General features: G+C 38.8%; 2 protein-coding genes across 5 annotated transcripts; one reads left to right on the forward strand and one right to left on the reverse strand.

The window, feature by feature from the left end:
- The first annotated feature begins 413 nt into the window (after positions 1-413).
- LOC115756795 (transcription factor MYBS3-like) lies at positions 414-14,746 on the forward strand. Of its 4 annotated transcripts, none has more exons than XM_030696713.2 (4): positions 414-440; positions 13,310-13,733; positions 13,821-14,074; positions 14,254-14,746. In XM_030696713.2, exons 2-4 carry the CDS (start codon positions 13,340-13,342, stop codon positions 14,551-14,553), a joined length of 948 nt encoding a protein of 315 aa, XP_030552573.1. In that variant the 5' UTR covers positions 414-440; positions 13,310-13,339; the 3' UTR covers positions 14,554-14,746. The 4 variants fall into 4 exon arrangements, with proteins under 4 accessions (XP_030552573.1, XP_048134275.1, XP_030552572.1 ...); XM_048278318.1 differs by having other exon boundaries at positions 420-437; positions 13,299-13,733; XM_030696712.2 differs by having other exon boundaries at positions 420-437; positions 13,303-13,733.
- On the reverse strand, positions 1,302-2,306 carry LOC115756796 (abscisic acid receptor PYL2). Its single transcript, XM_030696716.1, has one exon. It carries the CDS (start codon positions 2,124-2,126, stop codon positions 1,530-1,532), a length of 597 nt encoding a protein of 198 aa, XP_030552576.1. The 5' UTR covers positions 2,127-2,306; the 3' UTR covers positions 1,302-1,529.
- Positions 14,747-23,527: the final 8,781 nt, after the last annotated feature.

Below are 23,527 nucleotides of genomic sequence, written 5' to 3' on the forward strand. Positions count from 1 at the left end.
AACATTTACCAAAAGTCTAGGGGGCAACATTGAACAAATATAAAGTTTAGGGACGATATTACATATTGAGTTAAAGTTTATGGACCATATTGAATAAATATAAATTTTAGAGATCGCGTTATATATGGGTCCAGAGTTTCGAAACTTATTCGTGTCGTCGAAGAGAGAGAAGATGAGACAGTGAATGGAGGAGGGACAGAGAGGGGACGACAAAGGTGTTGAATATGATAAGTGGATAAGATAAGTTAGACGTGCTGAAAAGGTTGACTTGATAAAAGGCTGCTTCGAGGTCACATGTTGTGAAGCCTTGCTCACAAGTTTTTCCCCAATGGAGCCCGTCCCTTCGACGTTGAATTGTATCTCGTGTTCGAGATTGAAGCCTCACCAGCATCCAATTCCCCACCTACTATCCATCTCTCTCTCTCTCTCTCTCTCTCTGAAATTGAAAACAAGAGCATCGCACACTGGTTCCGGAACGGCGGCCGCCCGACTCATGTCGGCCATCGAGCCCTGTCGGGGCCTCGCGATTCAACAGCCGACGTTACTCGGTCGAAATTTGAGTATTATTATGCAGAGAGAATATGCTTTACCTCGACCCAAATTTGGAGAAGAATCCGATGCCAAGGAGAACGTAGGATTCACGTAACCAAAACCCAAAGAGAGCACAAAAGCCAAAAGCCAAAAGCTTTTGAACATCGCTCCACGCTCTCTTTTCAAACTTTGAGTGCACGGAAACTGGAGGTGGAAATTTGAGACCACAAGGCACAGAGTGGTATTGCGGCTGATGCACAAATCAACTACATTAGAGAAATCTCGTTGCCTATGGCCATGGAAAATGAGGAGAGAATCGATTATGTAACAATATTTGGATGATCGTAAGATTAACAATCTACTTCGGACTGCAAAAAAGAAGAAGTAATAAATAATTAAAAATTCATTTTTTTAGAATTCGTGTCTCATAATATATGGTTACCCAAATATTATATACGGTCACCCAAATATTTTTAAATGATTAAAACTACGGATGGCAAAAGGAGAGAGAAAGAAAGAGGGGGAGGGCAAACCAATTGTCAACTCCAATTTCAAGCTCCAAATCTTAAGTTTTCGAGCTTGCATGAGGAAATTGACTAAAGAGATGGGCTCACATAAGCGGAAAGTAATAATACCTGGCTCGATATCATGTTAAAAAGTCCAATTCAAAAGTTTAAGTCAATAGATGGAGGGAGACCACACAAATATAAATAACATATAGGATCTTTTCACAGCCGATGTGAAATAACAACAGTAACTTCAACGATCACTGCTAGCATACATTGCTTAGGTCTCTCCTTCTTAAGCAAACATTTATACTTCGCATGGAAGCAAGTAAGCCTCACATGTACCCGAATTAATCATGGCGGTTTCAGTCACCAAAAAAGGAAGAAGAAAAAACCCCTATTAGCGAACCGAATCGGGTCTACACAAGAATTTCACCTAATAAATTGGCGGTCTCGTCGTCGCGAGCCAAATGTAGCCGACGGCAAGAAAGATCAACCGTGCCCTCCATGCATAGAAGCCACGGACACAACCCCAAGCTTCTCGAGATTCAGCTTTATGACGGTGTCGGCGAACATCTTCGTATCTTCGCCGGTGTTGCCCTCGGGAATGTCCACGACATACGACTCCAGCACCACCGTGTACACCTTCCCTTCCCTCTCGAACTCGTTCACCGATGTCACCGACCGGTAATTCTTCAGACGGTGCACGCCCCCGACTACCCGGAAGCTCAGGATGTGATGCTCGTCATCCAGGATCTCGAGCTGCTCGGTGCTCGTCGACGCCGGGAGGCCCGACACGACCGTGACGTCCCTCACGGACCCAACGCGCACGCAGCCGTCTCCGCTGCCCCGCACGTGGCAGCTCTTGATAAAGTGCTTGTACCGCTGCGGGTTGTCGAAGCTGCGGACCAAGGGCCAGACGTGCCGGGCGGGGGCCTCGATCTTCTGCGTGATGAGGGACGTGCACGTGTTCGGCGAGGGCTCGAACCTGTGGTAAGTCCGGATGACGGAGTCGAGCTCCGCAAGCTCATCCGACGTTAGCCCTTGAGGCGGGTTGGGGTTCGGGTTCCGGCCCCGACTCGGCTCCATATTCGGATCTTTATCGCCTCCCTCTCCCTCTATCCGCTCGTCAGCTCCCTTCCCGCACGCCTCGCTTGCGCTTCTCAGCTATGCTCGGCGTGAGATCGGAGCAAAACAAGACTCAGCATGCAAGAACAGAGGACAGACGGAGGAAGAAGACGAACGAAGAGGAAGAAAACAAAAACCTTTTATGGCTGGGGATGATGGGTTAGGGCTCTACACCCGTGGACCGCATTTATTTACAAACTTGGTCAGCTGGTTTTTGTCTTGTCTTCATTTTTTTCCCCCTCTTTTGCTTAGAAAAGTGTGATTAAATTAGTTTAATAAATCGATGGAATATAATGGGGTTTGGTTGGACCGCAGACATAACTATAACAGGAAATTTTTCTGCCCGATGCAGCATATTTATTTATTTTTGGTTTATTATATAGTTTTGCTTTGGGAACACGACAATGGGGAATCGTTCAATTATAGAATGCGTTAGCCAAATATTATTTTATTCAGCGTGATGCTCCATCTGTATAAAATTTAAAGAGCTCTTAAGTATTTTATTCATTAAAGGAAGTGAAGATGATGACAGCTCCGACTTCCCGCCCGTTGACCAAATAATGACCAATCAATAACCTTATATTATACAAGTTGTATTTTGGGGTGGTCCACCTTAATAACCTCACTGAGTTTGGATAATATTTATGTATGTTTGTCTAGAGAGAGAGAGAAAGAGAGAGAGAGCTATGTCCATAAGATAAAACTTAGCCAATGTTGTCCAACGAGCTGCTGCTGATGATCGTGATGGTCGACCATGCTTTTGCTTTGTATTTTTTAGCACCCTCAATAATTTAAATCCAAGTGTGGAGTGTTTGGTATAGTAAGAAAGAAGGAAGATGATATTGATTGTCACAGTGAAAGAAAGGAAACCCTAGATTGCGGTAATCGACTTGTATAACACCATCGGCCCCATCGTTCTGCCGAAAATGTTTTCACCGCCCCTCTTTCATGTCAACAATGATTTAGTACGTCCAAGTCGATGCCTTTTACGAAATTTGAGGATGCGTGCGTGAAAAATGAGGGTTTGATTCTGAATTTATTCGCGTGTCCAACGAAGAGACGCTATGTGCGCAACGAGCATTACCAGAAAACCAACATATGCAATTCATGAATTTAGATAGGATTAACGAAGTTTGGAGATGGACAAGAGAGGGTGTTCGTGGGTGTTTCTTGATGTAAGGAGAGATGAGAAAATACAAAGAGGAAGGAGACAAAAGGAAGGCTGAGACCGGGAGAGTGGTCGGTGTCTTTTGAAAAGTTGGAAGAAGTGAAAAAAGATTAGCTGAGAGATTCGTGGATCATGTGAGAGACCTAACCAACTCTCGTGTGCGCGAGATCTCATCACTCCAACACCTTCCACTACTTTTCACTCTCGACACGGTCCCCCGGCGCCGCCCTCGTGTTCGCGCTCGGGAGCGTGCCGATGGATAGATGATGCGAGTATCCCGTGAGGCACACATGATTTAGCGTGGTCAAGATGAATCGGATCTCACCTCGACTTTTTTGTCGTTTGCGTAGTCTCGAATGTCTCTTCTCCCACAAACTTTTATAGAAGTTTTGTGGCGCTTACTTCGAATAATGGCAGTGCCGTTGGCGGCTGTCGTTTAACAACTTTAAATCTTTAAATGAGGTATTTGTCAAGGCAAAGTTTCTCCACGTAAATTTTCATACACCTTGCTTTTCATCCTTTAATTTCATTTGTCATTCTTACTTCTTGCAGACTAGAGGAGTTATGGCGCTTAAAAAAAAAGTCCTATCGTACTTGATCTTGAGGCTTTTCTCGCCTTTTTACGCATTTATCTTATACCATATATCTGAAAAGCATTCTTCTTATGACACAAAGGCCATGAACATGTAGGCTTGCTATTAGAAGGCTCATAGAACAGCCGTAAGTTTCATGAACTAGTTAAGTTAAAGTCTTTTAATTTATACAGGTGATCCCGATCCAGAGCAGTTTACACGTAATTGATAGAATTATAATGGGTTATGACCTCCACTTCTTGCGTTAGAATATTCTTAGATGCTTTAACCAATTACGCAAACCCCGAAGAGTTCACTTATGATCAAGAAAATAGAACTCGAGGAAAGAATTAAGATAGATATGTTTTAAATGTATGATCATTTCTTCACACGAGTATAAATGTTGGGGAAACTCCCTATGGTATTTTCATGCTTTCAAAACTATCATCGGTTTAGTATCTACTTGATAATCGTAGATGTTCTTCAAGTTGAAGTGGTGATGTTTTCGGGAAGATTGTGATAATGTCGTTGGTTTCTATAAAGTTCAGCGAAGGACGTCTACAAAGATGAGGACCTTGACAAGAGGATAACAAGTTTGATATGACAAGTGGCACATAACGACTTAGAGGTACCAAGATTAGGTGATCATCTAAGCAAAGCCCTTAGATACGGATATGCTTAGGAGGAACATTGGGTAATGGATAACAAGTTGTTCTACGAATATGGTCGATAGCACCAACGGAATGATGACAAGGGAAAATGCTACTATCAAGTGATGAGGAGCAGCGTATCGAGCAGATATCAATGCTTAGAAGGTGTTGATCAATCATCCATCTTAGGATGATCGTTGGATAGGAGTGAGCATGCAACCAGGGTAAAACCTTGAACTGAATCGATGGGGAACCTATATGGTTCCAGATTCTAAGATATGCATGATATATTTTAGATTCCAAAAATGGGAAATCTATTTTGATAGGCAAGTTCCGGGTAGGTGAAACTCGGAATCTGGAACCCGTAATGTAACATGTAACAAGTTTTTATATATATTTTTTGTACATGTTTTTCATGATGAGTATGTAATCTGGAATTACTAGTCCGAGCTTCCATTTTCGGCGATATTTATGGATGAGACTTTTGATTTGTTAGTATTTCATATTTATTCGTCTGTCTAAATATTATGAGTCGTCATCGGTGGATTTTAACAGCAAATGATAGTAATTAAGATGATGATTTAGCGCAATGGTAATTTAAGAATACATGTGGAATCTGGATAGACTCTAGTTTCGACCCCGGAACCCATAACAGGGTAGGTTCGATGATCCAAGGTATAATGATAGGTTATAGGTTTCAAAAAATGAGGAACATGTTTTGATGGGTAAGTTCTAGGTTGAACTTATATGGAACCTAAAATCGCTTATCCCTATTGTTGAATTGAAAAAGAATAGCCGTTAACAAGCCGGTAATCTATGTTAAAAGGAATGAAGATGAATCGAGACAACTCTGCCAATTTTGCTTAAGGTGTCGGACGAATAAGTTGATGTAACAATACTATTAAACTCCATTTTAGGGAATTATGATATTGTCAGAGAAAAAGATGGTATAAGTGGTCTCAAGCTCGACAAATTTCTTCAATCAGCTCCCAACGGCTCTTAACTCTTCAGAAGCATCTCCAACGGTTGGATAGGACGATGAACATCTATATAAAGAGGATCAAAGATTGGAAGGGGTTGGACGAAAAATTGAGAAAGCTACTTTGTTATTATCGTATGTTTTTCTGTCACAAACATGTTGTGTACTGTCTGGTTGATATTCTCTCTTTGTAGAGTCCTTGTTGCATTGTAGTAGGTGATTATAAATTTGTAAAAGTGCGATAGTAATACTTGCATTCTGATAATGTGATCTGTCATGTAAAAGAAACAACACTTGTTGATGGTAATATCTCTTGAACATTACTGGTGAATTCCAATCGCTTCTAAGATTGTTAGTTTGGAGAGCTGACGTAGGCTTGGGATAAAACCAAACTATTTTAACTAGATATATGCTATTTTGTATATGTTCATTATTGCTGTTTGATAGAGCACCTGCATGTTTGATACTTTCAATCTGTCTCTACAACTATCAGAGTATATCTTGCTATTTACGGCGAAAATTTATTTAAGACCCCTTCACCTTTCTCTAAATTGTATTGTTAGCCCTAACAGAATTTTCTTAGACAATTCTTGTATAATGTGAGATGCCGATACTATTGTAACAGTATCAACAAGGAGACAAATGTTTAGATTGCGATGGCAACAAATGAAGCCTCTCTTCAAAAGCTTTTTACTAAACAGTAGAGTGCTATTTTAAATGCATCATAATTAAAAGCAAACTCGAAGGCAATCGACAATTTTGATAATCACGGGCCAAATCATGTATAATCGAAAAATAATCGACATCGCTATAATTCGATCCTTCAAATTTCCGATACTTTCCAAACTTAACCTTTTGTTATGACCCTTCATTATAATTTCCCTAAGAGAGACCAAATCTCCAACCATCTATGTGTTCTTTCGTCCCTAGTTACGCTTGTGCCCGTATTGAAGTTTTTCCATATAGAGAAACTACATTGATAGTTCGTATCTTCATTTGGATGATCTTTGTAATGCAATTTTTATGATTATTATTGGAGCACAATGCCTTTGTGGATCTCCATGGAAGATTGGAACCAAGCTCGATATTTTCAAGATGACATTGCTCGTGTGGTGACAAAGGTAAGTGTACTAAGAGCCCAATATTAGGCACACTGCGAGCCCATCTGTGGTCCAAAGGGTGACTATTTTCATGATCTGGCCCAACCAATCGAGGTCATTAGGTTTTTTCGGTTTCCAACATCGTTTGGACCTATAGTAAGACAAATAATCTCTAAAGTTGATACATGGAAAAAAAAAAATCTCTAATCTTTGATCCAATTTATAACATCATCCATGAACTTTTAATTCGTGCAACATAGCCCATAAACTTTGGCCCAATATGTAATATTATACCTAGACTTTATTTTGTTCAATGTGGCCCATAAACTATAGATAAATGTTCACTATTGTCCGTAGAACATATGAAAATGTTTAAAATTACATGAGCAGCATTGACTGTTGGATCAAAATTCAGAAACTACATTGAACAGATTAAAAGTTCAGAAATGACATTGCGCAGTATATCAACGATTTGATGGGCTCATAGTTGTCACCATGTAATGACTTTCTTGCTAAAAAAGCGTTTAAACTATCAACTAAATTATTGCCGTTTAATTCGAGAATCCTTACTCGATGAAAGGATGGTTGTACCATGGGATTACCGACAGAAATTCCATTCGAGCGAGTCGAAACGAGCTTAGCATCCTACTTCGAGCGTGTTAGTTTTGGAAAGACAATCTTTAGATTAATGGAACATGTAATTACACACAGCTTATAGCCTAATACCCAAAAGAATCCCCAACTTTAACATATATCCAAATTGTATCAAAAACTTCTTTTTTTCTTATCAAAAACTTCTAATTTTTACTTTTGTCCCTATTCTACCGGTCTAATATAAAAAACAACCCGAACCTTAGCATTTGTCCTACTTATATTCAAAGTTTTTTTTTGTCTCATAAAAAACTCCAAACTTTTACTTTTGTTTCAATTTTACCATCATCAACCTTCCGTTCATAATTATCGTTAGTTAATTTTACGTGGCTCAAATTTTCTCGCCGAACTTACCAATGAATTTCGAAATTCGAAAACAACAGGTTTCACGGACAATGAGATTGAGATCGTTTGTCCAACTAATTAGATCTCCACGTCTTGTTGTCCTTGGGACCGTTGAGTGTTGTGGATAATCCGAAACGCGTCGTTTTGAGTGGCTCTATATCTTCCGAAAATGTGCGGGGTAAGCGGATAACGTAAGAGAAGTTAGAGATTTTAGTCATGTCGTTTTCTTTGAGGTGTAATTTATTAATAACATGAAAATGTCACGTACGATCAACTAATGGTAATTGTGGATGGATGGTTAATAATGATATAATTAGAACAAAAGTAAAAGTTTGGGGTTTTCATAAGACAAAAAATAGTTTTCGATATAATTGGAACAAATACTAAAGTTTTGAGTTTTTTGGATATTATGCCGATAAAATTGGGACAAAAGTAAAAGTTGAGTTTTTTTTTTGGTATTAAGCGGGTAGAATTGGAAAAAAAGTAAAAGTTTGGAGTTTTTTACGAGACAAAAAAAAGTTTTCGATACAATTGTGATAGATGCTAAAATTGAATCTTTTTTTTTTGGGTATTGGACCCACAGCTTTATCCTGTCGATGCGATCCGTTGTTATGCAATAATCTAGACGATCGAGAGATCAATTCCAAGGCATACTATAGCTAGTTTCTAAATTTAACCTTAGAAACTTGTGCGTTATGAGAGTCATGTTCAAGCAAATTTATCTCCCAAGAAATCAGTTCAATTATAGAAGTCGTGCATTCAAGTTTATAAATTCAAAAAAAAAAAAAAAAAGAAACATTTGAAAGTGTGACACAGAAAAATTTTCAACAACCACTCGCTATATGGAAAACAAGTAGCCTTCAAATAATAGCCTCGTGGATGGTGGGGGAACCTAGTGTTATCTCACGTCATTTTCACGAAACATAGTATCTGATCGTACCATGAAAAGACACATGCATGAATCCTACGTTGCGGTTCTAATGCGTCTTAAAGCTAAATTCACCTTAATTGCTATCTTAATCTTTCATCTAATACAATATTACGCATGAGGTAAAATATAATTATATTGCAAAGCAGCACACAAATCAACCGGCAAAAGCTGAAAGGAGATTTATAGGTTAACGCGGCATAATTAAATTTTTGGTTTTCGAAGAGATTGTAACTACATTTTCCTTTGTTTTTAATTGTCCGACGAAAGACTATATAGATACTTAAATTAGGTTGGAGATCTCGTTTCTGACATGAACCGTGCAACGAACGACTTATGTTAGTTTCCCTGTTTACGGGAAATAATTATTAGTTTAATTCTTTTATGGCGAGTGTCGACATTCTTGAACAACGGTAGTTCATGACATCATTCTCCGGTTTGACGCGGGCAAAAAAAGAAGTGCTTTGATTAGTGTGTGCAACACTTGAAATTTCCGACAAAGTCGACACCACTTCGACGTGTTGGGGGTGTGTAATAGAAATCCGATACATTTTATCTGAGAAGATCGCCAAGATGGAGCTCAAATCTCTGGATCCACTTTTAATTTAAAGTTTAAACTAATGACTTATGAATTAATTATAATATATCAACTATTCTATGCTACACCAATTCTCCGATGTGGAATTTCTCTAACACAACTCAAACGTAAAATATAACAATTTTCCCTTCACACGTGAGCTCAATGTTACACCAATTCTACGATATGAGATATTTTTAACACAACTCACACGTATTACATAACAACACATATAAGTTTTAGAAAATAATTAACAAAGGTATATTATTTTGCAATGACACGGCATGATGTGATTATAAAATGCGATCATGACACCTGAACACGATTATGCTATTGGGGTAAAGATGCTTGAGATCCGTGACAAAAAAAAAAAATTGCAACAGTCTTGGTCACTTCAATGCATCTAAGTTTCCATTAAAAAAAAAATAACGTGATGAACTGCATGAGTATTTAAATAAGTGAATCTTATATCTAGGCAATCAACAAAAATCCGTCGCATCAATCTCGTATAATAATTTTATCACGAAATGCCAAATTTTACAAACTCACCCGTCCCATAATTTTTTTTTACAACAATTACATCCGTCGCATGAATTTCGCGTATAATAAATTCGTGGAAAATATTAGTTTTATTAAAACGGATTCACAAGATTAATTTGCCAAAAGATGTGTCAAATTGTTATTGATTCTCGGCTATGACCCGCTTATTTTTAAGGACTATTCGCAATAGAAAATGCAATTTTCTAAACCACATGTGTCAAACCAGTCTTCAGATTCGTACTAAGTCCCACTAATACATTCTTGTATGAACGACATGATTTAAAGGAACATGCTCCTGTTTCTCCCATTGAAGTGTCTTTGGCCCATCCTCGTACATGATTTCCGAAAGGCTGAGGCTTTTCATGAAACGCGAAGACGCACATCGAAAGTGGATGAAACCTCAGCCTCGGGACACAAAAGAAAATCATGAGACAGCGAATAAGACAAGATCCTAGGATTAGTTTTTCGTTTTCTTTGGCACCAAAACCAGGAGCCTCCCACTAATCCCATCTTCCTCTGCTGGTTGTAGGTCACCTAATCATGATTAAAGATAGTAAAGAGCACCAAACCACACAAACCCTAAAAAGTCCATTAAAAAATTACATGGGTTGTTTTCATAATATGTGCTTAATAGTCACGATTCAATATCATGATTGGCGATCAGGGTTGATAAGATTAAAGAAAATGCACGATACAATGGGTATCTTTGGCCTTGACCAGTTCTAGCTCCACCTGAATTGCCGCTTATCAGCTGGTTTCTTTTTTCATCAACCACCTCTCCCATCGTTCACCAAATTTAGTGACGGTGAAATATCTGGTGTGACCCTATAAACATTGGGAGAAAAACCTATGAACAATCTACACCATTATGTGAACAAAAATACTTCGATAATAGTTATGCCGACCCATGCTACTAAGACGGGTCTACAAATGTGGGTTGTTAAACGGTGTGTATCGGACTGCGAGTGACCCTTTAAACGAGTGGAGACGTAGTCAAGAACCGATAACAAAACCAGTCTTTGTAAGTCTAGCACTTTCCTAATCTGCTAGCACATGAGAAACCTCTAACAACATAGTTTAGTGACAAATAGAGAAATGGCTTATTTGATTGGGCTTAAAGCTCTTCCAAATCGTCAAATTCGAAAATTGTATAATCAAGACCCGAACTTACCGCCTAGATGTCAATTTAGTCTTACACTTTCAAATTTCGCAAATTTGACCCTCAACCTTACGCAGGCGATTTCCGATGGAAATTTGGCCGGGACGACAACATTGGAATTCCGCGCAAAGATGTAGGAGTAAATTTGCAAAATTGAAAAACGAATTGGCACCGTACAAAGAGTTTATGACTGACATATTAATTCCTTCTGTTTATCTCTATTTTAGAAGTGGAACCATCTGTTTATCAAGAGGCGTAACAAATGTCATAGGGCACTTCTCCAATTAGTAAAAGAAGCAATGGATGCCGGCCCTCCTGAGCAAACGCCAATAAGCAACGCAGAAACAAGTGAAGCAAGAACCAAGGAAGAGGGATAACTTCCTAAATTAGCTATTAAGTGATTTGATCGTGTTGGGTATAATACGCATGAAATCGAAAGTCAACCGGTCAAATTGCTTAGAAAAATGCCGTCAGCAAGATTCAAAAAAAAAAAAAAAATTGGATAACTCATTTAACAAACTTGAGTTACAATTTTTGGGAAATTTGAATATTCTCATGTAAAATCGAAAACGGAGCAGATAATTAATTGTAGGATGTTATTGTCTATGACACGTAGAGAGACGGATTCTCAAGACGTAACGAGTCGCAACTCGTTATTTTTTTTTTTCGCTAATTTATCGGGAAACTGGGGATCTATCTTTTAGATATCATTCATTGCAAACAACGGACAAGACATGCATAGTCCAAGGTTAGGAAAAAGAAAACGTGGTGGTCCATTGCTCCTAGGAATCTTAAAAAGAAGTTGACGCCATGAGAGGACCATCAGGAGGGCGGGGGGATTTAAAGGATACGATTAGGTCCACAGGACAGCTTCGACTATGAGACAAAAGAGGCATTGACATTTTGGTCCAAAACGGGACGTCCATTTTCGTTTTCACTTTCTTTCTTTTTCGAGGAAATTTGCTTTTTTTTTTCGTGCCTAGAGTACACCCGCATCCCGGGTCGACTTCATTTTCCGCGTCGAATTAAGTTTTCGCTCTTCATTCCGATCGGATTATCGGTGCGTAAAATTAGGAAATTCACCGGGGAAAATTACTTGTTTACGGGCGTTTAGCTTCCGTTCTTACGTCGGGCCCGGCGCTTTAGGGTTTTGGCATGGGGCGGATTGGCATTTCGTCTTGGCTCCGACCGACCAGGAGGCAGTGAGAGCAGAGAGGTAGCTTTCTAGTTCAGCAAAAGCAATAGAGTCGGCCAAAAAGCTAACTGAAGCAACACTCATGGATCGTACGAGGCCACGTCCTCCAAAATCTACGTCACCCATGAGCTGGCAGATTGGCAAGGCCAACGTCATCGCACCGAGGATTCAGTAAGGGTTCAGCTCGGTCCGGCTCAATTTCTGAGCAGTCCAGTTATATCGGTGAATTATTTATAAGGATAAGTAACATGGATTTCAATTTTAATATATTAATTAAAATTAAATTTTCATTTGAGAAAAAAAAAACCGATGGATTATTAAGTTTACATTTAAATAAAAAATAGATAATTGATATCTGAGTGATCTAATTCTCCCCTGGAACCGGAAACTTAATTGGCACCTCCGAGAACTGGACCGGACGAACCGGCCTGTTCGGTCTGATCTGGATGGCGCTCGATTCGGTTGATCCATCTTCCTCACCTTTAGTCAAGAGCGAACGGTGGTGATCTTTTGGGTTCTAGCAGTTTACCTAGTACACGTGCATGACCAAGACATAGCGAAATAAATTGAAGGACCACAAGCATAAAATTATTGTTGGGGTTGGGGTTAATTGGTGAATCTGAGTCGTATGGGGTACTACGTTGTGTTTTGTGGATGTTCTTCCTTTGCACATATCTAATGATTTTCACGTATTGGTGAACTCATTAAAACTGACTTTCATATTTGACTTTTCTTTGCTCCTGCTAAGCAACCGATTAAGCAATATTTATGGTTTTTGACAACCTGACCCATTCTTGTATCATGCGTAATCAATAGGTATTTAAGAAGCCGGTAATGCAACAGTATAATGGTGCAATGTTAGCTACAAGTGTTATGAATAACAAAAAATATATAATAATCATGGCGGGATCCATCTCTAATCTTATGTCTAGCATTCGACCGTTATATTATCATACTGTCATGCGAGTAGGATCCCAATCAATAATGGAGTATGTGTCATAAACCGCCGTGTAAGTGAAAGAAAGGCGAGTGTCCTACTTAAGATATTCAAGAAGATCCTACAGAAAGCATTGGGGCAGGAGTAGGACAACCCGCATAATGTTTTTTGCTGTCCTCTGCTGCGAAATGGTTGGTGTATAAGAAGAACACGTATTTATTACGCATATGGAAAATCTTGCATTCTTACACTCCTGCTACATGCCATTAACGTTGTAATTATATATAAGGACAAACTCATTGCATGCTCTCTTAGGTACTGATTCGTCTGTGTCTTTCTCTGCGTGTGTGGACGAGAGAGAGAGAGAGAGAGAATGGGAAGAAAATGCTCGCACTGTGGATTCGTGGGTCACAATTCAAGAACCTGCGCATCTATCCAGAGAGACGCGAGTTTCAGCGGCGGCGGCGGTAGAGTCATGCTGTTCGGAGTGCAGCTCGAGGCCGCTTATCCTTGTGGTGCGGCGTCGCGTCTCGCGTTGAAGAAGAGCTCGAGCATGGACTGTCTGATGCCGTACACGTGCGTTCTGACGTCGTCTTCTTCGCCGTCGTCTTCAGCGGCGACCGATTCCTCTCTCTCTCTGCGCGCTGCTTGTGACGCCGGAGGTCGTCTCCTTCAAGACGAGGGTCGCAACAGAGCAGCTAGCAACACCAGTAATGATGGGTACGTATCGGATGGCTTTCTGGGTCGAGCCCAAGAGAGGAAAAAAGGTTGGCTTTCGTCTGTCTGTCTCTCTCTCTGATCTGGAGACGAATCTCGAAGGAGCATATAATTAGGGTTTCTCGACCGATGTCCAGGCGTGCCGTGGACGGAGGAGGAGCACCGGACGTTCCTGATGGGGCTGGAGACGCTCGGGAAGGGGGATTGGAGAGGCATCTCCCGGAAGTTCGTCCGCACCAGGACGCCCACCCAGGTCGCCAGCCACGCTCAGAAGTATTTCCTCCGCCGGAACAGCCTCCACAAGCGGAACAAGCGCCGCCCCAGCCTCTTCGACGTAACTCATTCCGAACTCTCCTCCCACTCTTCTCCCAAGTTGCAAAGCCATTTGGCAGTAGAGAAGCAAGCTAAATTAATCGTAATTAGTGTTTTCTAAATGCTTAACGCCTTGAGATTTCCGCCGTTGATTTATTCTTCCATTTGCTACTTTTTTTAGTGCATTCATAGGATTTCGTTAGAAAGATTATAATTAATCAGCTTGTTGGCGCACTACTTAATGTGTTTTTTCCCCAGGTGGGGCAAGAAAGATGCAGTGCTCATCACCATGGACAAATCCCTAAGCCAAGTGAATCTTTCACCCCAATGCGTCCCTTCTCACCCCAATCTGGCTCGACTGGACGAGATAGCAGAACAAGAATGGCACTACTAACCTCTCCCCGTACATGTTCGTCCGATCACGAGCTCCTGAGTTCGAATCCCGTTAACCCTGCTTCGACCACAAGCGGTTGTCAGGGTTCGAAACCTAACCTCGAGCTGACGCTCGCCTCCCCGAATCATCAGTTGGATCAGGGCTCTTCGATTAGCGTCACCTAGATCAATGATGGATCGATGCGACCCCATGTGTAATTGTATGATCCGATCAGCTTCTTCAAGATGAGGACGCATATGTTCTTATTCTTCTAGAATTGTGCAAGCAAGTGCTCGTGCACAATGATTGACCAAAATGTTGTAGTTATTCAGTTGTAATTAAGTAAAATTCTTCAGTTACTACTGTATCTTTTGGTTTTGATTCATTTGCAACAACTGTCTCCAAACTTGTGAGCGTGGATCTTAGGCCAAGAATTATTTGCTCTTGAACTCTTTCAGATAAATCGCTCGTGTTATCGCAATGAAATCGGTATGAATTGATATGATGAGGAGGATCACTCAAAGTCAAGTTTCGGAAACAATCAGAACTTATTAAAGAGGATGGTGCTCGAAATTTTTTTTATCCGAAGGGTTGTTACCTGAAATCTCTATCGAATTTAATCACATGATGAGATTCAGTCACTATATCTAACACAGTGTTCCCTATTCAATATTATTACGCAATATATATAATTTGGTGTTACGTAATATTGAATTGGAGTTGACAGTGTTCAACGCCAAGCTCCTGCATTCACCTTTTTAGATATCATGGCAAAACTGTGTTTATTTAGTAAAAGAACTGTTCTTCAAAATTAAAGTAAAAAATAAGGATAATCGATTTCGAGATAACTTACAATGAAAACGAAAAAAAATATCTTGCGTTTGAAATTTCAACAAGAAAGACATCAAATTATAAGCATAACGGTGAGGCTCGGCCTCGCCTTACGAGCCTTGCCAGCCGCCCCTTGGGCTGGTCACTGAAGTCGGGTGACCGGCCGGAGGAAGAATAGGGAAAAGGAAGAAAAAAAATTAAAAAAACAGAAGGAAAAAGAAAATTAAAAAATTAAAAAAATATTAAAATATTATATCGCCGGCAAGCCAAAATTCGCTAGATGGGCTGAATTGGCGCAACCGCAAACGATTTAGGACTAAATCGATCAAAAAAATATTTAGGATTGAATTTACACGCATATAATAGATGATTGTTGAAGAATACCAATTCGGTTCATTGGACCAAAATTTTGAAAAAATAAGCCCAAGTCCAAGCCCATCCACTATATCAACCACAAAATGTAATCAGCATTAGGGAGACTAATGACAACTTCCGAAAAAAAAAAATGACATTTGATCATCGAAAACTGGGGAAAATCGACGAGTTTGACGTTGTCCTTTCAATGGTCCTAAAAACAAAAATAAATTGATCCACAACCGCTTACATTTAAAATACATTATTTTTTTAACATATCATAAATGACACACAAATTTTAATACATTACATTTGAAGTTCGATTGAAGCATGAGACAGTTCCCATATTAAGAACTTATTTTTTTCTTTAAATATTACGTTGTCCAAAATACATGCAAACATAACAGTCGAATAATCAAATTATTCACCGACAAAAAAAATAAATAAATTATCCTTATTGATACGAAGTACAAGTCCTTCACTAGCATTTTGCAGCTTCTATCCAAAATTCAAGTGGGTGTTTAGCTTAAACTCCACGTGCAAATGTTTACATTTTGTGACGCATGACTACGAGTATATATGTTATCATTCACATGTTAGATACCATCATTTTCTGTGACATTTTTTTACGTAAGAGTGAAATATATGAAATTTAGGAAATAAAGACATTTAAAATCCACGAGTTTCACGTTGTCCTTTCAATGGTGATTGAACCATCACGCCGGCGAATCCGATAAAAATTAATTGGAATGATTATTGAAATTTTGTGAAAATTTTTAAGATTAAATTAGTCAATTTGAAGAGTTTAGAACCAAATTGGCATCCGTATAAATATGTTTAGGACTAATTCGATAATTTTCCCCATAATTTTTCGTGACCTAATATCTTTTATTAACTATATTTCCACGATTTAATATATTTCTCTTGACATATCTTTTGTAATTGTGCACATATCTAGGAGAATCTCTATATATACTTTTGATTATACATATCATTGTTCAATGAGTTATCTTATTATCTAACAATGCGTATCAATAGGCTCATGCGCTATCTATTTAATAAAAAAATACAGAACTGCATAGATTTTACACAATTCTCTTTTCCGCATATTTCTTATCTTGATATTAGAGTTAGGTGATCCAGAGGAAATTTTGAGTGCACCAGATTACATACCTAAAGCACACCCCATATCTCTTTTCATTCTATTTTCTGAAAAATGAATAATTTAAAAATATTCTTTTAAAAATGACAACTTATATTACTTATAAAAGTAAATGAAAGGAAAAGTATTTCATCTTCAATGAAAAATATTATGAATCATTGCCCGTAATATCAATAATAATCTGTGTCTAAACATTTATATAGACAATAAAAATATTTTTGTTTATTCATTTTCGTAAGCGGTATAAGCAATCATTTTTTAAGAAAAGTCAATATCATGGAAAAACTCAAACTGGTATATATGCGACAAGTTTAACCCAAATTAACTTTTTGATAGCAAAAAATTTCAAACTGGTACACTTGCGACAAATTTACCCCAAACTAATTTTTTGAACACGAAAAATGCCAAATTGGTACACTTGTGACAAATTTATTCTAAACTAATTTTTTAACCACAAAAAGTATCAAATTGGTACACTTGTGATAAATTTATCCAAAATTAATTTATTGACCACAAGAAATTTCAAATTGGTACAATTGTGACAAATTTGCCCTTCATAAATGACTGATTAATTGTGTTAATACGATGAATAACCCCAAATTGATACGCTTGTGACAAACGGGGGGTAAAAATTTGAAGCTGGTACACCTGTCAACCGTCACGTGTTTTTAACTCATCAATTTGATGATAAAATTTAACGAAAACTAATATTAAAAAATTAGCTCGGGATAAATTTATCAAAAATATATCAATTTAAAATTTTTTGTGACATTAATTTTTTTTTAATAAAATATTTTTTCAAATCACTCATTTTTTTATCGCACAAACGGAGCGATGATAAGCATAACGAATTTGGGAAACTCAAGTCGGTTTAGTCGCCATTCAAGAAGGAGCAGGTAGATTCTCCCCTTTCTCTCTCCCTGGGGAATACTCTAACCCAGCCACCACCTCCAACAACAGAGTTCCCGGGGGAGGAAGAGGGGCTTTTCTCTCCCTCCCTCCCTCCCTCCCTTCTCATTTCTCATCTCTGGTTCTTTCTCTAATTTTTTTTTTTTATAGATGTTTTGGTTATATTCGTGAACGATGCGGTCGACATCCTTGAGCTTTGAAAATCGAAGCGCGAGAGTCTTAGAAGAATCTACTCTCTTCGGATCCGCCCGCTCGCTTCGGTGATTAATCCAGATTGTCGAGCCGTTCCACAAGTCTTCAAGACTCCTTTGCTTTGTTGCTGTCTTCGGCAGTCGATATTTCTGAGAGTGATTTTGTATTCAACTTGTATCTACTTTTTTTTTTTTCTCTCTCCCAAATCTACATCTGTTTTAGATTTGGGTGTTCTTTTTTCTCGATCTAGATATAGAGATCTAGGATTTATAATGCGTTTTTTGTGTTCTTTCAACATTTTGGGGTTGTTGTGTTCTCTACACGATGATGATGCCGGACGCTGAATCTAGGCACATACAGCATTCTGGCAAAACCGTAGTTACCGAAGAGAGATTTCTTGGCATGTGCTCGTCACTAATGTTGACTTGAGATTCGATGATCGGCCACCATTGGAACGAGTTTCTACGCGACGTATCAAATTGATTTACTTTTTTAGATTTATTTCTTTTAATTACTTTGAGAATTTGTATTTTTATTTTGAACCTATGTATCCTATTTTCATATGAAAAAAAAATAAAAATCGGTCTAGTCGCCCTAGGCGTCGTTATCACATTGAGCCGCAGACGAAACCCCACCTTGCTTCCACACGCAACCCATATCTTCGTCTGGCATTTCAGCGTGCCAATCATTTCTAATTCATCATTCTTGCAAGATCTCTGGACAAGACAAGAAGATTTGGCTTAGCTGGCTTTGGTCCATGACTCCGTACAAAGGGTAAAAAAAAAAGAAAAAGAAACCGACGTGTCTACTTTTTATCCCTATACTTCCGGACTCTCTCTAATCAAGTCTCCCGAACTTCTAATTCTAGTCGGATCTTTCATACTTTCATAAATTTTCGAAAACAGCAAGCTCTGGCACCAAATCGGACAACATGGTCGTCGGGTGATACCAAAATACTGCCCGGATGGAATGTGCGGACGTCTGCATGGACGTATACGGAGGAATTTAGCTAATGTGAATGGCTGTGACGTGGATAAAATTTAGTCAATGTGGATGCTCATATTGAAAATATTCTATCCACATAACACGATAATATTGACCAACGCCGACACTGGTCGGAGTTCGGCTAATTTTTATTGTCGGAACAAATTTTCCATCTCCCGTATGCTTGCTAAAATACATAAAAAAAGAATTCATTCTTTCAGAGTAAATCAAATTATATAAATGTATCACAAGTGCCGTATTATACTCGGGCAAAGATCTTTCAAGATTGCCCGAATTGACTTTTACCTTTTGTTTAGTTTGGATATTGCGGCTCATGCACTTTGATATTCAAACGTTGACGCATAGAGTCGATTTTAATTTTTATAATTATATGGAATTTGAATACGTCCTTTTTTTTTTATCGTAAAATGAAAGTAAAATCTAGTTTTTGTTTTTCTTTAAGTGGTAAACAAACCCGCTCGAAGAGACAATTAGGCTGCGTTTGGTCGTCCGTATAAAACTCGAGATAAGATATGTTTTATCATATCCCGTGTTTGGTAGGTATCCCGGATAGTATAATGTCGGATATAGGGGGATATAACCCGGATAAAAAAATCCTAGGGAAGGGGGTAGGATAAGGTCGGATAGGATTTCTCTTATCCGTCATATAAAAGCTAACTTTCTTGTCTCATTTGTTTCTATTTTCATTTTTTTTTTTGTAAAGAGTTTTGAAAATCTAATAAAATGTGTATATTTTCAAGTTTTTTTTTTTTTTGTGTATGAGAACATTATTTTTATAGTAATAAGATCGGAATATTTCATGAGCATCACGTAGGGCATATACGTCCTTTATATTGATATACGGTTTCTACCAAATGCATGATAGGATATGATATGAGAATATCCAACTTTAAATCCGTAGTTCACCAAATGATGGATAGGATATGGCCAAATCTCTAGATTTCTTATCCTATCCTATCCAATCCTATCCCGACCAGAAATCCCGACGACCAAACGCAGATGTCTTTTGCCCGGACAATTAATGGGGTAACAAGTGTAATGATATGATTTATATGCCCAAAATAGGATAATTTTTCTTATTTCAAATCTGGACAGATAAAATAGTATTCTTTTGATTTCTCATAAATTTTCATCCACGCCAGCTATCTAAATTCACCCCATATTGTCGCTTCGGGGCGTTAATTCTCGATTTGAAGCAAAAGGTACTCGGATCAAAATAAGGATGAGTAAGACGGATCGATTGAACCGGGAATCGCCCGGACCGAATCGAACCGGCCGGTTTGGTCTTGTTCCCGGATCCTGAAAGTGGAACCAATGTCCGGGTAGTCCGGTTCCCAATTTTAAGGGGGAATCGGACCGCTCGACCAGACCGATTATCATTTTTATTTATTTGTTAGATGTAAATTTAGTACTTAGTTTTGTGTTGTGTCCACTTCGATACATTATTTCACTATTTATAGACATTCCTTAGTTACTTCCTTTTGCCTTTTCACTTCTTTATTTTTATTTCTTAGTAACACATACTTATTTGTGCAAGAAATGAATGTTTAAATACTCTATTTTTTAAGTGTTGTAGATTGTAATAGAATCATTTCGAGGATTAAGTAGGATACAAATACGTGATTAAGTCAACATAACTAAGCTAACTTTTGTGGGGAAGATTAAAACAAAAAGAGAAAAAAGAAAAATATGCATGGGTCAAAAGAAAAATGTGACATCATGCATGCGCTAGGCTTATCGCACCTCTTGGGTGGAAATCCTATCTATAAGAGAGAGTATATCGCGGGGCATTTTTGCTTAGTTATCAATTACTTCATCAACCATTTGACATGAGTCCAGTTCATTCCTCAAATCATTGTTTTCATTGGATTGCTTGGAAACTGGTCCTTCCTATTAGGTTCTTGATTCCGGGGTGAGGCCGGACCTAATCGAGAACCGATCACATTATATGAAAAACCCTAGTTATTTGGGACCGCTCATAATTTCCCTTTCTTTTCTCGTCGAAATGGATGAGTCATTGATTTAGAAGATGATGTCATCATTGATTCACGACGTCGTAAACCGATTTCCTAATAAGGTGCCATTTATTTTGAAAGAAAGAAAGATTTGAAAAATATTTCCTTAAACGTGATTGCTTGAATCCCTTGAAATAATTAGTGAATAATTTTTTTTTATTATCAACAATAATTGTGTTTGAATATTTTTCTGCATGATAAAAATATTATTCATTCATTCATTTTCATAAATGATAGAAATGATTCTATTACAATAACATTTTTTAAATTGTTCATTTTTCTCCTAATCAACGACCGTAAGTACATTTGCCATGTCAGCTAAAAAACATGTATGTAATTAAGGCTTCGTTTTTTTCATGGTCCCCAATTTTTGGAGTTTGGGGATAGAAAACATGTGGCCAATGGAAAATATCCTTTTAAATTTGGAGAAAATGATTTCCCTTTTGAGGAAAGAAAATCATTTTTTAATTTTTCTTGTTAAGCTCGAGACCATCCCCTTCGCCGTTGGACCCACGCCACCCACCCCAGCTGCCGATCCTTCCTCTCCCCTTCTCGGCACCTCCCTCTTCGATGCTGATTTTGTCCTCCAGCCCCTAATGCTTGCCCTCGATTTTGCCTCCAACAAGATCGTGGAACCTACTCCCAAGTGTGCCTTTAAGCTCTTCTCACTCAACCTCGCCTCGCCGACTTCATTGGATCCGGAAACCCTAAGAACGCCGAGCTCAATGGCCTCCTCCTCGATCCCGCTTGACTCATGCCTGCACAGCACCTGGAAATTGAGCCCAAACCTCCACAAGCTCTCCGGATCTAGCCTTGGCCTCGCGAGGCCGAGCCTTGCGGCCTTGCGGATGGCGAGCTCGAGGCAACGAGGCGAGCCATGAGCCCACTAGATCCGCAAGGCCGAGGCTCGTCTCGCCTTCCTCAAGCTCGCCCTAGCCTTGCGGCCTTGCCGATGGCTTAGCTCGAGACCGATGGCAAGGCTCGGCGGTCGGCCGCTAGTCGAAGAAGAAAGGAAAAAGAAAAAGAAAATATAAAAGAAAATAGAATTGATTTTTTTAAATATAAAAATTATTAAAAGACCTATATGGTGAAAATTGATTTTCCTTGCTAAAAGGCGAAAAATATTTTTCGATTTTTTTTCAAATTTCAGCCAAACATAAAAAAGTATCGCTATTTTCTTGGAAAACAACTTTTTGAAAAGTATTTTTCAGAAATGTCATCTTTTTCGCGAGACAAAAAGAGAAAAAAAAAAAGAAAAAAGAAAAAGCAGGGGACAATTTTGTATTTCGAGGTTGCAAGTTGGTGCATTATTTGTGAGCACATCCGATGTTGGGCTATGTTTGTCCTGCGAGTCATCATTTTGGTTCGAGCTTTTCTTCATCTTTTGTACTTTTCCCGTGTGCTTTCTCTATCTTCCCTTCTCTATCAAGGCTCAAGCCCCTCTCTCTAGCTGATGATTTTGTTACGGAAAAAATGCAGAAGCTGGTTGTGCTTTGCAAGCACTAAAAAACACGTAAAAGAGAGTCAAAGAGAAGAGAGTGCACACCCGTGAAAAATACTTACTGCCTTCGTACACACTAATTGAATAATAACTTAGCCTTTTAGATAGGCCATACACCAACAGAAAATCCCAGAAAAATAGCCACAACAATTGACCCACTATGATGAACTATCTACCCACTATCCTGAACGTGTGTGCAGCAACAAACATGCTGCAATAGATTCCTATGAACTAGGACAACCAACTAGGCTTTATTGAAAAAACAAACAAATACTTTGACCAATTCAACACCCTTCCTTAAACTGATGTTGCAAACAATCAGTTTAAAGGACTAGGACCATCCCTCCCTTAACCCGTAGCTTCCAACAAACAAACACCAAGAAGCTTTCTTAGCTTCCGATATGCGGATACTTTGAGAGGCTTGGTGAACAAATCAGCAAGCCGATCTTCACTCCCGCAAAAAACAAGATCAATCACTTTATCTTTCGTGAGATCCCTCAGGAAATGATACTTCACATTTATGTGTCTGCTCCTCCCATGTAGAACTGGATCCTTTGAGAGTTTAATGGCCGAGCCGTTGTCACAATAGATTGTAGTTGCATCTTCCTGTTTAAATTGAAGTTCTCCAAGAATCTTCCTTAACCAAATAGCTTGATAAGCACTAGAGGTGGTAGCCACAAACTCAACTTCAGTTGTTGACAAAGTAACAATCAGCTGCTTTTTCGAACACCATGAGACAGCTCCCGAACCAAGCACAAATACATAACGAGAAGTGCTTTTTCGATCATCCATATCACCTGTGTAATCGCTATGAGTGAAACCAAGCAATTCTGATTTTTCTCCCTTCTTGTAGAACAACCCAAAAGTTGTAGTCCCTCTCAAGTAGCGAAGAATTCGCTTTGCGGCTTGCAAATGTTTTTCGGTTGGATTCTCCATGTACCTTCTAATAAGGCTCACAGGATGCATGATATCCGGCCTTGTTGCTATTAAATACATTAAACTCCCCATGATTTGTTTGTAGAAAGTGCTATTTACCTTTCTTCCATCGGGATCATTCGATAACTTCAATCCAACCTCGGTTGGCGTGGTTACCGAAATGCAATGCTTCATCTGAAATTTTTCTAAAATCTCTTGAACATATTTCTTTTGAGATAGAAAAATTCCAGCTTCGGATTGATTTACCTCAATGC

This window comes from Rhodamnia argentea, chromosome 4 (genome assembly GCF_020921035.1).
Source record: "Rhodamnia argentea isolate NSW1041297 chromosome 4, ASM2092103v1, whole genome shotgun sequence".
Lineage (NCBI taxonomy): Eukaryota > Viridiplantae > Streptophyta > Magnoliopsida > Myrtales > Myrtaceae > Rhodamnia > Rhodamnia argentea.